At 38.1% G+C, this 16,869-nt stretch overlaps 1 protein-coding gene across 1 annotated transcript in view; it reads left to right on the top strand.

Annotated features, from left to right (window-relative positions):
• Positions 1 to 16,869, top strand: part of LOC139729423 (uncharacterized) — a 78,969-nt gene that overhangs the window by 59,170 nt on the left and 2,930 nt on the right. Inside the window, exons 27-35 of the mRNA XM_071640352.1 lie at positions 125 to 243; positions 1,096 to 1,219; positions 3,297 to 3,560; positions 4,708 to 4,811; positions 6,267 to 6,357; positions 8,803 to 8,907; positions 10,209 to 10,371; positions 15,795 to 16,167; positions 16,713 to 16,854. Of these exons, the coding sequence (XP_071496453.1) occupies positions 125 to 243; positions 1,096 to 1,219; positions 3,297 to 3,560; positions 4,708 to 4,811; positions 6,267 to 6,357; positions 8,803 to 8,907; positions 10,209 to 10,371; positions 15,795 to 16,167; positions 16,713 to 16,854 (1,485 nt within the window). The remainder of the gene's footprint in view (positions 1 to 124; positions 244 to 1,095; positions 1,220 to 3,296; positions 3,561 to 4,707; positions 4,812 to 6,266; positions 6,358 to 8,802; positions 8,908 to 10,208; positions 10,372 to 15,794; positions 16,168 to 16,712; positions 16,855 to 16,869) is intronic.

Consider the following 16,869-nt stretch of genomic DNA (forward strand, 5'->3'; position numbering starts at 1 on the left):
TTTCAAGTTACTGTTCGTGTGAAAATCATTTTGCATGATAAATGTGCAATAGTGAGGCAAACACGTGTACAACTATCGGTATCCTACACTTATGATGGCAAACTACAAAATGATCTGTTCACAGGATGAGATTGATCAGCTGAAGCATAGTGTGCTTGAGAAGGAAAGAATGGAAGATCAAAACAGAAAAGATCTGATGAAGAGACTGGAGGAAGAGACTAGGAAATGCTACCAGTATGAAGAGTAAGTTTCTCTTTATTATGTATGTTTTATATTTCTTTTTGATGTGACTGTTTATATGTCTGGTTATGTGTTTGTTTATTTCTTTATTTGTCTGTTACTCTGTCTTTTGTGAATTTGATCTTCCAATAGTTCTTTGAGTGATAAGATTTAGGAACATAATACAGTATTTTCAAGCACTTTGTTTATATACTGTGTACTGCATACCTATACATGTACGTGTGCATCTGACATTTGTGTTGGGATCCGAGTTAATATCTGTTTGCGAAATTCACATTTAAAGACCCCAAGAAGTATAATTGATGGTGTATACAGAATTTACTCATACAACAAAAACTGATATCTGTTGCTCCAAACTCAATAAGCATGAAAACTGAAAGAACGAAGTGTTTAGAATTAGAGGTCTGTGAAAAAGCTGTGTAAGCTTCTGAATGCTATTCATCACAACATACGTTGCCTAATCACAAATTTGGAGTATTCCCAACATTATTTTCAGTCACAATATAACTACAGACACTTTCAGGAAATTACTTTAGAGACACATATTTGAACCATAACAAGTTAGTTATGTATTTTTTTATCATAATTAAAGTTTGTTTAATTTAATGTGACTTATTTTCTATGATATTGTAAAACCATGGAAAAATGACTGAAAATGTATTCAGCACTAACAAGTTGTTTGATATTGTATTGTTTGTTAAAGGAAGATCTTTTGGAAGAGAAGTACAATTTGTATGATTGTAATCTGTGCTTCCCATGTTCCTGATATTCCTTTCAGCATACAATGATTATTGCGTGGAGTTGTTTGAAATTTAGATCCATTTTCCACTTTGTTGAACTTCATCTTACCAACAGGCAAATCAGGGAGTTGGAGTTCATACAGACTGAGTACAGAGCCCTCAAGGACACACATATACAACTCACAGAGACTTGGGGGAATGAGAAAAAGATGCTCCGTGCTGAAATCTCCAATCTAAGGGTTAGTGACTGTAGAAAGACATTCTGATCAGAATCATGAGAAATAGTTCCATTGAGAAGAATAATGATAATATTATGAAGTACAGTTGAACCTCTCGTATCCGGACAAGTCGGGACCGGGGCTCATCCGGATAAGGGATTTGGCTGGATACGGGAGACTCATTGCTTTAAATACATGTACAGATACATACACATGTACTGATGTAGCCCATTGTACCCATTGTAGTACCACATGTAGTAATGTGTATACTGCAACCTTTTCATTGTTACATTTGGGGATGTTTGGGGATGTTAAAATGTCTGAAGGTAAGCAATTTGGAAGGAAATTTGATGTAATGTATGTTAATCATGTTGGAAGTAATATGTAATTCATGTGTGTTTGTGTAGGAGTTCTCAAGGAGTTAGGAATCCCCCTTTCCTCCCGGAAAAAAAAAAAATCACGGCGAGATTGCGTCCGTATAATAGAGAGATCCGGATAAAGGGAGGCTGGATAAGAGAGGTTCAACTGTACATCAAATATATATCAGTTGAGAATGATAAGGGCATTAAGGTGCCTCGAACACTATCGCAATGGCTCTAGTGACAACTCAACACCCTTATCATTCTCTGCCGATGATATATTAGCTTGTCATATAACATGTGCCTGGCCAATGCAAAGCTAACCCTAACCCAAGCTTACTAAAGTCATGAAGGTATATTGTGTCTTTTGTAGAAAGGTATATTTTAAAACCACGCTTCTTTTGATGGTCCATTGAATCTGTTCTTTCTTAATATTCTTTGTATGACACAATGTGCTTGGTTGATGCCATTTGTTTACTATTGCTAGTCACCTGGGGTGAACTACATGGGGTCAGTAGCATTGGCAGTTTTCTCTTTTGTGGATAGGTAGGTAGACCACTTCACTGGTTTAGCACCCTGCTTTTTATGCCTCCGCCAACGAAGTGGCCGGAGGCATTATGTTTTCGGGTCGTCCGTACGTACGTCCGTTCCGTTTTGTTTTTGTCGATATCTCAAGAACCGTGTGATGGTTTTACGTCAAACTTGGTATGAGGTTATATCCTGGGGGGATAAAACTTTGTTTGGATTTTAGGGTCACGGGGTCAAAGGTCAAAGGTCACAGGTTATTTTGTGAAAAAAAAAGCTTTTGGTAACAGTATTTTACATACTATGAGACATGAACGTTTAACTTGGTGTGAGGGTAGACTCTCGAGTATGACAAGACAAATATTCACTGGTATTTGGGGGGTCAAAGGTCAAAGGTCACCAAGGTCCTTATGATATAACAAAAATGAAATATTTTTATAATATTACAGATGTTAGACCCATGAAAGCCACTGATTAACATTGTGTTTGATCGATTTAAAAAATTCTAAAACTGAGCTGCCTGACCAGTCTAATTATGTTCAGATGGATGACACAAGAATGCAAAAATAATGAAAGTAACACATTAACTATGAAGATATCTATGATAATTGCATTTATTCTCGGTCCGAGAATAATTCTAGCACAGTAGTCTATGGAGGTGATTTCAAATTTTTGCTTTTTTGAAGTACTAAATGATAAGTTTGAAGCAAAATATTTTCACAGCTCATTTTTTACACCTTATCAGATATTCTGATAGCATTTAGGACCATGCAGCTCAGATTTTTTAAACTGAACATATTAGGAGAATCATGCATTATGGCGGAGGCATATCAGTCGCCATAGCGACATTTCTAGTTTATGATGAAATGAAGTGGGATCCTGACGTTGTGAGTTATGAAATAAATTGATTTTTCACGCCTTATGCTTTTCCCATATCTTCTTTTTTCTTTTCATTTTTAGAATCACAAAAGAAAAATGTGATTTTTTTTTTGCTGTATGAAAAATATAGATGGCAATCTTTGTTTAGGGTATGCTGTGAATGAGTGAATGCAAGTTAGTTTGACTTTAGGGAAATTTAGATTGTAATGTCATGGACTTTGGATGTTTTACATCTAATTATGATATGCCAAAGAGGGTCAAGAAAAAGGTTTTTTTTAGGTGATGTAGAATATTTAGATATAGAATAGTTTTCTTTCCCGTGTACTTGCCCACAGGATAGTGCAAAGACAGACAAAAGTGTGCACAAGACCCTGTACCAGCAGTCTAAGAACCTGATGGCGAAGAATCGGGAGCTTGAAGCAAGGCTGGCAGACTCTGAGGGTCACCTGAGCAGGACGGAGGCTCGATGTAACCAGCTTGAGGCTGAGCTGGAGAAGTCTGAAGAGGGGAGGAAAGAGATGGAGGTAGCAAACCAGACCTTGAGGAGAGAGAAGGAGGAGGAGGAGAGGGCGTACCAAGAGAGGGCCATGAAGGCAGAGGTGAGGTCGTCTTTCCATCCTTGTCTCACATCAATCTCACTTTAACCATCTTCATTTACTGTAAAAGTATGTAATGTGGACATTTTCACTTATAGTCAACTCCACCTAAATCGCTAATGCATGTGTTGAATAATCAGCGAAGTCAGTGAAAATGTAAAGTCACAATTTACATATGTAGTCTTACAGTTGTACGTATGTTCTTCTTCTGTACACACAGAAGTCGATTATGCCTTTAAATGCATTTTCCTCAGTCCTGTTGAGATTGACTTGTGAGAAGTTGATTGTATTTTGTGCGACGTAAAAATAAAATTTTGTGACTATTATTGCATCTGCAATGTATGATTATATGTGTATTGATAGAGTTTATCTCTTTGATTCTGCCAAATGCGAAACACAAATAATTCATTATACCTGACTAAAGGGTTAAACATGTCATGTTTTTGTTTGGGGTTTTCTTTGTCAGTGCCATCAATATCGTCAATACACTCTTTGATGTAAATGTTCTAGTCTAAACTGTCTGAGGATTACAATGTCACTTGTTGAAATACATATATCTAACAACTCGTACGGGACACTATTGCAACTCCTTTATCTAACTCTGATGTACTATCTTGTGCTCGAGAAGCCATTTTTGGTCTGGGAAGCCTCGTGAGGGAAAAAAAATTGTCACTCAAACATTTATTTTACAGGTTTTGTTGTCATTTATGAAATAAAATAGACCAGGAAACTGATGGAAGATTGACAAGAATAAGTGTGGAGAGTGCTAACATCACATATAAGGCGCGGTCAGACTGGCAAAAGATCGAGAAGTTTAACATCGCGAAGAAAGAGCGTGCTGTCCAATGGCTAGTGATTGTGATGTAGCAATTCACATCCGTACATGACAATGGCCTTGCGCTTTGTAGACACCGCCCGCAAACAAATCGAGAAGTTTGATAGGGGGGAGGGAAATATTCGTAGATGGATGGGAAATTTCGCGAGAAGTTTTGCAAGAAGTTTCGCGGGAAGTTTGAGGGCACACTGGCAAAACTTTGAGATTGTATAGATCACAAACTGAATCTTCTCTATCTTTTGCCAGTCTGACCACGCCTTGTAAGCTTTACTCTGACACCCCATAGTGTCTTTCTGCTCTTTTCTGCCCTCACAGATCCAATATGTGCAGATCATGCAGGAAAGGGACTTGAAGCACCTAGTGGATGCCTGTACTGAAGCAGAACAGGAGGTGGAGACCATCAATGACATCATTGAGAAGTAAGCTAGAGTGGCCATACTGTGGTGTAATTTGTCATGTGACATGACTGTACCAGTGTCATGTGACTGTAGTAGTGTCACATGACTGTACTAGTGTCAGGTGACAGTACCAGTGTCAGGTGACTGCAGTAGTGTCTCATGACTCCACCCAATTTTACTGTGTTTAAATGAGAAGAGAATGATATGCTTAAATGGTAGATGAGTTCTGCAGTGATTCTAGAAGAGTTGAGAATAGGGTTATAATGATGATGAGTGTAATGATGGTATTGGTGATGGTTATAGATCTGAGATGATGTTGATGATGATGATGATGATGATGGTGGTGATGATGGTTATTGGGATGGTGATGATGACGCATTGATAGATGTAGTTGCTTTCAGTCAGTGAAAATGATTGTATACCAGCCTGAGCCAATCTCTTCAGATAATTACAAAAAAGAAAAAAATGTCTTTGTCCCTTTTATTGCTTATTATCTCTAAGAAGTCATCTAGATATGAAATTATCAGGAGAGGTCCTCTGTGGTAAAATGGACAGGGGATTAATATTTGTGACAGTGCACCTCAAAACAAACAAAAAGTCGCCAGACATGAATTTTTAGTTAAGACCATATTCTGAAAGAACAGACTTTAAGCTTTAAAATGATGTATAACTCAAATCAAATGGACTTTCCTAACCTATCTAAATATTGGAAAGAAAGCACAAACTCAGGAAAAGTGTGAACTGAGAAAAGAGGCTCTGAAGTACAGTGTCTATTCAAACGCTTAATCTTTACCGAACCGTGCTGGCTGTGCGATGAATGGGACAAAAAAACAGGAAGTAAACCACCAGAGTAACAACAATGAAGGGATTATCAGATTAAACTGTAATTAAGCATGCCTCATTAACACATTCTGTCCATAATTATTGCCAACTTTCAAAGCAGTAGCACTATCCTTTCAAAAGTTATTAGAGTTGAAAGTGAAGAGTGTGGACAAGGTTTTTCAGAAATGAAAAAGGGATTCTAAAGACACACCTAATCACACTCTTCTACCAAAAATGTTCGAGATAAACTGCTAAAAAAACACACTTTCCTGCCCGTGTTATGATACCAAATTTTAGCATAATGTAAAAGAAGACCCGCTCTTTCAGAAAATATGAAAAAGTCAAGTTCGGCTAGGTTGACCCATTTCACTTATTTTCAGTCCTCACGCAAAATCAGTGTGTGCGACTTTATGTTCGTTTTGAGGTGCACGGTCACATTTGGTGATAATTTTGCTTTTGATCAGGATCCAGGATATATGCAAGGGATGTGTGCACAATTCTGTGACATTGGTGACCTTAAATGAAATTTACATTCTCCAAGTGTTCTAAGTCACTGTGATGTCATAACTCTCTGTGATGTGACTAGAGTATTTGTACTCTGTTATATTCATGACTGCTTGACTGTCATGTCTATCATATGTTCTTGTATCCTAGCAACCCATCCATGGAGGTTCATGTGAGACCTATGAGGAGCATGTGGGATGATGCCTATGCAACCAACCTCAACAGACTGGAGGAAGCCAGGGTAAGAAATGACTCTTTACCTCTACTTTGATAATGATGATGATATTAATAATAAGTATAATAATCCTAATAATAGTAATAATAATAATAATAATAATAATAATAATAATAATAATAATAATAATAATAATAATAATAATAATAATAATAATGATAATGATAATGATAATAATAATAATAATAATAATAATAATAATAATAATAATAATATAATAGAAATATCAACAACAATAATGATAATGATAATAAATGATAATAGTAATAATAATAGTAATAACAATAATAAAAATAACAACAACAACAACAATAATAATAATAATAATAATAATAATAATAATAATAATAACTAGAGAAGCACTCTGAGAGCGCAGACCTCTGCCAAGCATGCAAATCATTTTCACCACTGATCTTGTTCTTCCATAGAGATATCTGTGATTTCCACCCATACGTATTTATAGCATTGTGTGCTGAAAGTTGCCTGATTTCCCAATATAGAAGCCTTTGTTAGGTCATAAACCCTCAGCTGCACGGCGCGCCCCACCCCAGCATAAACTAGAGCACGCACTTTAGTGGGCGCGTGCAAACCTCAAATACGCGCGGCCTGAACTCCCAAGTTCATTGACCCTACCTGCCAAAATATCAAAAATCCACCATAAATTCCCCAAAACTTCTCAGATCACTACCAAAAGTTAATCGTTTGTTACTTGTGTCATTCTCAACCTTTCCTGCAAGTTTCATCCCAATCCGTTGACTACTTTTTGAGTTATTTTGCACACGGACAAACTAACGAACGAACTAATTAACAAACAAACCAACGGTAACGAAAACATAACCTCCTCCCTTGGCGGAGGTAATAATAACTAGAAAAGCACTCTGAGAGTGCAGACCTCCACTAAGCATGCCGCTCATTTCCACCACTGATCTTGTTCTTCCATAGAGATATCAGTGATTTTCATCCATACGTACTTTGTAGCATTGTGTGCTGGAAGTCACCCAATTTCCCAGTATAGAAGCCTTTGTTACATCATAAACCCTCAGCTGCACGGCGCGCCTCGCCCTAGCAGAGTGCGCGCATGCAAACCTCAAATACCCGCAGCCTGAACTCCCAAGTTCATTGACCCTGCCTGCCAAATTATCAAAAATCCTTCATAAATTCCCCAAAAATTCTCGGATCACTACCAAAAGTTAATCGTTTGATACTTGTTTCATTCTCAACCTTTCCTGCAAGTTTCATCCCAATCCGTTCTCTACTTTTTGAGTTATTTTGCACACGGACAAACAAACAAACGAACGAACAAACCAACAGTAACGAAAGCATAACCTATCCCTTTCCCTTGGCAGATGTAATAATAATGATAGTAATAATAATAATTATAATAATTATAATAATGTTAATAACATTATTAGAAATAATGATAATATTAGTAATAATAATGATAATAATAATAATTATTATTATTATTATTATTATTATTATTATTATTATTATTATTATTATTATTATTATTATTATTATTATTACTATTATCATTATTATTATATTAATGATAATAACAATATAAAATATAGCATATTTTCCATTAACAAATATGTTCAAATGAATTTACAATGTGATCATTAATGAAACAAGTGAGTTTTTAGATGTTTCTTGAAGATGATGATGTATTGCTGGTTGTTTGGGGTAGTTGATTCCACAGTTTGGGAGCAACAGATGAAAATATTCTATTACAAAGTGTGGCTGTAGAGGTATTAGTTAAATAGTTTACACTGTTATATACATACTTACAATAGTGAGCATTAAATGATCAGAATGTATATTAATGTACGGGTGTCTAATCTGCAGCAAGTCAGTGTAATGTTGTCGAGTTCTAGATGGAAACCTCAAAGACTAATGATCAGTTTATTTTAATACTTTTTGTGCCAGGGATTTTTTGACAGAGTGTTTAGTGTTATAGGGCTCTGAGTACCAATCATTACTCAAGCATACAAAGGGTTAAAGGGATCGTATAGTTTTGGTTGAGACCTAATTTCAGGTTTCTAACATTTTTTGTGAGATAATGAGAAACCTCTTATGAAATATGAAAGATCATGTAATTCCATGAGGAATTCAACATTTATTTGATGAAAATTGCTTTTGAAATAGCTGAAATATCCAAAACAGAGCGATTCTAATGAGTGTGGGACCCACACTTCATTACGATCGCTTTGTTTTACTTTGTTTTTGGATATTTCGGTCATTCCAAACCCAATTTTCATCAAATAAACTTTGAATTCCTCTTAAAATGGTATGCTCTGTACTATTTCATAAGTGTTTTCTTGGTATTTCGCAAAAAGTTAAAAGCCCAATTCTCATCTCCACCAATACTGTATCATCCCTTTAAGAGGTTTCTCTAACATCAAACTTGATCTGAAGAAGCCACTCCCAACTCTGTCTTTAATCCTACAGACTAAGTTTCAGAAACAGGTTAGGATGATTGGAGAAGGTGCTACCCTGGACTCCCTCACACCGGTGGAAATACCCTTCGTTTACAAGCCTGAGGGTCTCCAAGAGGTAAGGGTCAATTGTCACTGGGGTGTCAATATCATTGATGGTGAAGTCATCATCTGACACATTATGTGGGTTAGTCACAGTAGTTTTTGAGATTAGTGCTTGAATTTTCCATTAACTTTTTTACAATATCATCAACAAGCCTGCAGCCAGCAAAACGTGAACATACAAGTGTATAGAGCTTCAGGATCTGTCATACACAGTGTATACCACAGTACACACTCAAAAATTTCATATGTGGTTATACAAATGATGCACAGGATAGAGTGCGTTAGTGGAGATGTAGCGCACTCGAGGGTATTTACAATTGTAAAACATACACGAGGCGAAGCCGAGTGCATGTTGCACTACATTGTAAATACCTGAGAGTGACCTGCATCTCCACTAACGCCACGAAATAATCCTGTGCATCATTTGTTTTATAAAATGGGTCAAAAACTAACAGCATTTTTCACGTACCTTTGTAAGATGTCCGAAGATGTATTTAAGCACGTGGCACTCGGAAATCCCGCACATATAAGTACTGTACGTATAAGAGTACAGTATACGTATGCCACACATGTTATGCACACAATTACAAGAAAGGCCGGCCGGCAGCCCAAACGAGAAGTTGTTTACAGGATTGACCGCGCGTATAGTAGCGCGCGATGCACTTGTAACAACTGATTGAGTGCGCACTGCTAGTGTAGACGTTGTGACGTCAGGCCGTGGATGTTAGTGAGAAATTAATGGAGGCACACGTGACTCATTTCTGCGCTTCCAATTGGCTACATTCTTGAACCCATTTTATAAAACATGTTAGCATGTTCTCCCAAGGGAGAATAGTACAATTGGTTCACTATCACATGATCATATTTATCTATCACTGACTGATATTTGACTGACTGAGGCAATATACAGTTTTAACGGCATCGGATGTAGAATGAGCTGACCAATCACTGCTTGATTATTGACTGACCCATGCAATACATAGTTATATCCGCATTGTGATGTGGAATTAGCTCGCTGTCTTGGAAGTCTTCCACCAACGTTCTCCATCAGACATGCTTCGATTGATGAAGGAAAGATACAGGCATTTGATGTTTATGGTTGAAGAATGTTTTTAGTCTTTTCTCCTTGACTGAGCAGCAGATGTCTAATAGAGTGACTTGTACAGAACGTTTAGCCTGAATATTGTTTTCTTTAAGTCTCAAACGGAGCACTTTTTGAGAAAGATATTGTATGTTATCTTGTATGACACACATAGGTATGAAATAAAAAAGAGTTAACTCATTCATTATGTAACATTGATCTCCCTTCCCTAGCAAAAGACGCCCAGTGGCGCTCCATTACCCAGTCAGATGTTACCACAAGTCCATCTTATGTCACAAGCTGCTACAGGCTCCTGGCTGGATGCTCCTTTTAGAGCAGAGCGTAACTATGACAACCAAGGCAGAATGCTCATGGATGGTGCCAGTGCGAATCCTGGTAAGAAGATGAGAGTCTTGTGGTTGGATTGGCCTTGGGGTGGAAGCTGTTCCGAGATTCTTTATCCCACAAATATGAAATGACCATCAGCTCAGCTCTGGTATTTTTTGAAGGAGATGTCTCTTCATTTTCTACTGTCACTTAGGCCAGTGGAACTAGATGATGGGGGATTTGAATTCTGTCATTGGCTGGCACAGGGAATATATCATGAGAAACAGAAATTATGCATCTATGTCTGATGATGACACTAGTGATGGTGATATCAGATATCGGATATCAAATCATTGCTGTATGTGACATGTATCTAAAAATACTGTATAAGCTGTTGTTTTCACATGGGGTTTAATTTTCACAAATTTCGCGAATCTCAATTGGATCGTGAATTTAATAACACGCGAAAATGTCTCCATGCTCTGGGGTAATAGCGCATTTAGCGTCGGCGTCAGTTTGCAAAAATGTATATGACCTCCTCATTCGCGAAAATATCTGTATGTGAAAATAACAGCCTATACAGTATCATGTTCTTCTGCCTAATGAGGGCATTTGGGAGAGAATATATATACGTGTATATTTTTTCCATCGCAGAATTAACTGCCGATATACCCTAACTCCTGTCACAGAATAATGTGCTCAGGGGTTATAATGTAGTTCCAACAATATTATAAGATACCAAGGTCATTTGAATGAGCAGGCTATTGCTTCCCCTTACTTCACTATTTCCACAACTTATGTCAAAAGCATAATTAAAACAACATGAAAATATTTGAAAAATACACAAATCAGCATAAAAGCTCGGCCGTAATCTGGCAGAACTGCGTATCTCCTTTAACACATTACGCCAGAAATCGGGTTTAAAGATTCAATGTTACACCTTTCTAAACTGAGATACGATGAGTTGCATTTTTCCTCTTTTCTCGGTCATAATTGGTCTAAAGAATTTATTTCCAGCAAAAAAATGACAATTTGACCTTTTTAAGTAGTAAAAATTACCAATTTAAAAAACTTACGCAGTTCTGCCAGATTAATCGTCGCCAAATTTTTGCGATCGTAATCTGGCATAACTGCGTATCTCTGGTCACGTGCCCGGGTTGATCAGCCAGAACTGCGTAAGTTTTTGGCCATGCGGGGGGTTTTTCAGGCAGAACTGCGTATCTCTAGGAGATACGCAGTTCTGCCTGATAAGCACGTGTTTCATCAGGCAGAACTACGTATCTCTTTTTGTCGTCAACCACGTGCTTATCAGCCAGAACTGCGTATCTCCTAGAGATACGCAGTTCTGGCTGATAAACACGTGGTTTATCAACCAGAACTACGTATCTCGGTCTATTTTCTGCGGGTTGTCTATCGTATTTTACCATCCACCCTCTTACTATTCAGCGGATGCAGTGTCAAAACAATGAATATTTTAGATCGAATACAATTTTTTTGAAATATTTGTATTGTATAAAGTCATCATTATTGATTCACATTTAATTTCATTTTATCCATTCATTTGTATATGGAAAATAACTTGCTTTCCCCAAATGTTGTCAGTCTGTGTTCATGTTTCAGTATTATTTAGCGGCACAAGAAGTACTGCTACATCAAAAGCCTGGCTGCTGCTTGGGTTATTGTCGATCTCATGAAGCATTACATTTGGACTAAGAATAATATTAGACTAGGTTCTAGATGTTAAGCTATATTGTTCATCAAGACTACAGGTACTACACTGTAGACCGTCTAGACCGTAGTCTATTCAGGCCTAACGATACACTAGACATCTAGAGACTAGTACTAGTAGAGCGGTACGTAGGAATCTGCATACGATAGGCCTACTGATCTCATCATTATCCTAGTATTCCTACTCTATGCCCAAAGTAAGAGTAAGCCTAGACCCTTTTGGCTGAAGGCCTAAACTCTATTTAAACTAAAGAATACGAGGAGCTAGGCCTGACTAAAAGTTTATTCACAGCTTTATTAGAAAATAAAAAAATAGACCCTAGTTCTCGTTTGTGTCGACTCCTAGTCCTACTGTAGGCCTTATTGTCACTAACTACTTACAGTACTAACGTTAGGGTAGTAGTGTTCTAACCGTTACTATCTATTTCTACGCAGGCCTATTAAAAACGTACGAGAACTCTCGAACTCTGTCTACTCGATTGTCTAGGTCTATGTAACATCCAGACGTCTATTTTGGGGCGTCATTATAACAGACTAGTAGATCAATGAAAATTAGTTTCTAGATTTTCTAGTCTAGACTCTAGATCTAACGCTAGACTCTATATCCAGGTAGGGGCTAAATCTAGCGTTACAGCTAGACTGTTTATTGGGGATCTAGGCCTAGAAGGTACTAATGTTGTAGATCTAAGAACAACATAAAGCCTAACATGCCTATCTATAATGACTAACGGTAAGTCTATAAAGTCTATAGCCTATAATGTCTAGTAGTAGGCCCCTAGTACTAGTAGTAATGTATAGAACACAGATCTAAATCTAAGTTTCAGATCTATTTCTAGGGCTAAATGTTTATAATTTAGCGTTTAACCTGTAGATTCTAGATTCTTCATATTACAGACTTCAAGAATGTCTGGCCGAATCAAATCTAGAAAAATAGAAAACTGAGTAAAGACAGAATAACCGGTGATTCAGCCTAAGTTAAGTAACGGTAGGCCCCAGTAGTCTACTAGTAGTAGGCCCCTACTGCACAATTTACTGGGAGTACCGGTACGGTACCGGTATTAAAAAGTAAACTGTAAAAGTGTTAGTATTGGTCAATTTCGGACGTCTGTAGGATTGGATCGAAAATGCCATCGTTATAGACGGTATCCTAGATATTCATTAAACTTCTCGAGATCAATCCCATAGATCCAAGCCCACTAACCGCTTATTACAATGAAAAATAAAATAAGAAGCTATGGTCAATGGATTACAGATATTGTTGTTCGCGTGACCTACGCTACCGCACAGTACATTGATTTCACGTACACTAACAATGGACAAGTGCTGCAGCAGTACCAAGTAGGCCTAAAGTTGACTGGAGCGTGATGTCAGACAAGATGCAAACTATAACGTTTGTTAGATCTAGAAATGCTCTAGGCTTAAAAAACACTAGATTGTAGCAAAACTTAATAGTAAGGCATACCGCATATTGACCTGTTTTGAAGCCTGCCAGTCTATGAAGGGAAAGAAAGTGGCAATTTCCCCCAAGAGTAACGAGGGTTATTGCTTTAGCGTGACTGTCGTCGTGTACAATACACGTAGCCGCACGACGTGTCTAGCTAGCTAGCTAGCTAGCTAGGCACTGCTAACCTGAACGCGCAGAGCGTTCGTCACTACCAAGGTCGCGCACGCGCGTGTTAAGATATACCATATCCGTGCGGGATGCAGGAACACCTTGGTCCAAGCGTTGTCGTAAGTCGACTTACGCAGTTCTGCCTGATTAACATCGGAAAATTCATTTCGAATCTCGACTTACGCAGTTCTGCCAGATTAATCGCCCTCTCTCCTCAGGAATTTTGCCAAAATCACTTTCTAAAAATAACTTTCTGTACCGATTCACAACTTATTTTTTGGCCCACTTGAAAGAGCATGAGAAAAAACACACAAAACACTCAAAACCTGAAAATCGACCAAAATCGACTTAGGGAGTTCTGCCAGATTACGGCCGAGCTGTGCTTGCATAATGTAAAACATTTAAGATCATGACAAAGATTTATAATAAGAAGGAAGAAGCACAGGCTTCTTTGTATTGATAATCATTGCATTGAATAGACTTCAATATACTCAATGAGTGTTTTTTGTCTTCTGTACAAACCTTTTGTCAATGATGAGTTGACATGAGGAATTTGAACGGCAGTGGTTAGATACAGTGCACTCCCGTTATAACGAAATGCTCGGGACCGGCAGTTTTCTTTCGTTATAACGAAATTTCGTTATAACCGAACAAATACAATATATAACGAAAACAAGGAAACCACGGATATATATCATATTCTGCTTGCTGAATACTCATCATACACTGGAAAGCTATGTGAAATGTGATGGGATATCTGTATTACAATAATAAACGCAAGTTCCCCTCAGAAACTGTGCTTGACACAAGGAGCGAACACACAGTGGTGTGAAGCGTTCACCCGTGTAGAGACGCTATAAATGCTTGTTCCGCTACGTATTTTCGAAAGCTATTCGCATTTCGTTATAACGGAGCACATTTCTTTTGTTTTTCTTTGTCAGTGACGCTCGGAAAAGACTTCGTTATAACGGAAATTTCGCTATAACTGTGTTCGTTGTAAACGAATTTTGTACCATAGACTTTAATGGTGTTAATTTTGGGACCAAAAGTTTTACTGCGTTATAACGAAATTTCGTTATAACCGTGTTCGTTGTAACGGGAGTGCACTGTAGTTACTGTACTATAAGCGTCAGTTTTTTTTCTCCCGCTCCCAAGTTTGCCTGTCTTGATCAAGGAGAAACAAATTTGCTCAAATTGTCTTTCATCGCGAAACTAGAAAGGTTAAAATGATCATCAATGTTGTGAAGATAAAAATCTCATTCTCACTGGGGACAGTCCGTCATAACGATGTTTATCTCTTAACCCTAACTAGGCCGGGAGGCCTCTGAGGCCCCCCCCCCCCCCCACCCACTCAACGTTCCGTGGGATGTATCGCTATCGCAAAAAGCTATCGCCGCGATGTTTCGTGACTTTTTTCTATCGAGTCTCCCGCATCATTTGACACCAAATGTGCGATACCCGGGCGCGGCTCCGAAGTTGGGCATAAATATGTACGTGCATCTCAGACCAAAAATTGCTCAAAAACGTGAATTCGTGTACAATTTCAATGCAAACTGTGCTTACAGGCCAATTTCATAAAAGCATGATTATTTTGGGGTTTTATTGATTAAAATCAACTAACATATTTTCTTGTTTGGAACAATGTCGCGGACAAATTTCATTGAAAAAAAAAAGAAAAAAAAAGTAAAAAAATTAAGAAATACATAAGAAATAAAAAAACAATAAAATACTTAAATTTTTCTGATGGCACAATTTTTTTCTTGTACGTGTGCTAAGGACACTAAAAAGAATATTTACACAAAAAATGTGCCTGTTTTGAGCTTTATTTAGTGATTTATATCAAATTATCTGATTTCATGCATCATTATGCATAAATTAAGATAATTTAGCATAAACAATAATTTTTTGAAAAATTAACTTTATGGTACTTTAGATTACATCATAAGCAATGTGTGTGCCAATTTTCATTGTGATCGCGCAGTCGACCCCCGGCCGAGGCCCCCCCCCCCCCCCCCCCCCCCCCCCCCCCCTTGGCTCTATCATCTACCTAAATAGCCCGGCCTAGTTAGGGTTAACCAAATGTGCAAACTAAGGTGTTACGAATGTGAGTGAAAAGAGAATTTCTTCATATGATATGTCATGTGTCACACAGCAGGTGTTGCTGCAGTTGACTTCATACGTGCACCCTCCCAGCCCCTCACTGTGTCTGATGCCAAGCGCAAAGCCCAAGCCCTGGCCCAGGCTCTGGGGTCAGTGAAGTCAGACACTGCATACCCACCACTCGTGGCTGGAAGTAACGGGGGCAATCAACCACAGCACTCCTTTGCGGTGAAGGCTCAGGCCCAGGGCTACGCTAACCTCCAGGCCAAGCAGAGAGCGCTAGAATCCCAGACACAGCCCTGGGGAGCCACTGGGACTACACCCTCCATAACACCACAGCAGCAGCAGCAGCCGGCAGTGAAACCAAAGAATAGCTTTGAACGCATCATGCTGAGACTCAGCACAAAGTTTCCCACTTACAACAAGTGAGCATAACTTTTCTTCTGTTCATTTACTCACTAGAATTGTTGATTTTAACCCATTGAGGATGAGGCCCTGAGTATATTAGGGCAAGCATCTAAGCATCTGTGGAAAATGTATGTTAGCTTATAAAACCAAAAGAAAGAAATACAGAAATGAAGCTGATAGATTATCAATTCAAATAGATTTAATAAATGTATTATGGCTGTATTGAATTAACTCTTGAGAATCTCTGTTGTTTGTGTTTGTTTGTTTGGTTTTTTTTTTTGCTGTAAAGTATACCGTTGCATTACTCCAATTTTAATGTGATGAAAATGAAACATCCCTGGCCATGCATTTTTTAACAGATTTCCTATTTCCTGTCAGTTAATGTGCAACCAACTAATATGATTAGAAAAGATACAGGTACAGCATAGATAATCAGAAGTAATCTTGAAGAGTGTAGACAAGTATAGTGCTGCTATTGTTAATCCCAACTGAAGGAAGATGAAAAATATACCCCAAGTCCCCATCCATACCGATTAATGTTACACCCACCTCCATATTACAGGGTCCAGCTGACTAACTTTCTAAAAGAAGTCAGAACGGCAAACAAGGGCTCCCTCTCTGGTCTATCTGTGGACGACATCATGGTGCGAGTCTCTGACCTCGTTCGTAAGAGACATCGGGACCCGGCTAACACTGCATCTCAGGTGAGAACCCAGTTT

The sequence above is a fragment of the Diadema antillarum genome, unplaced genomic scaffold (assembly GCF_040938485.1).
Source record: "Diadema antillarum isolate AM-2024a unplaced genomic scaffold, OU_Dant_1.0 scf00000020, whole genome shotgun sequence".
NCBI lineage: Eukaryota > Metazoa > Echinodermata > Echinoidea > Diadematoida > Diadematidae > Diadema > Diadema antillarum.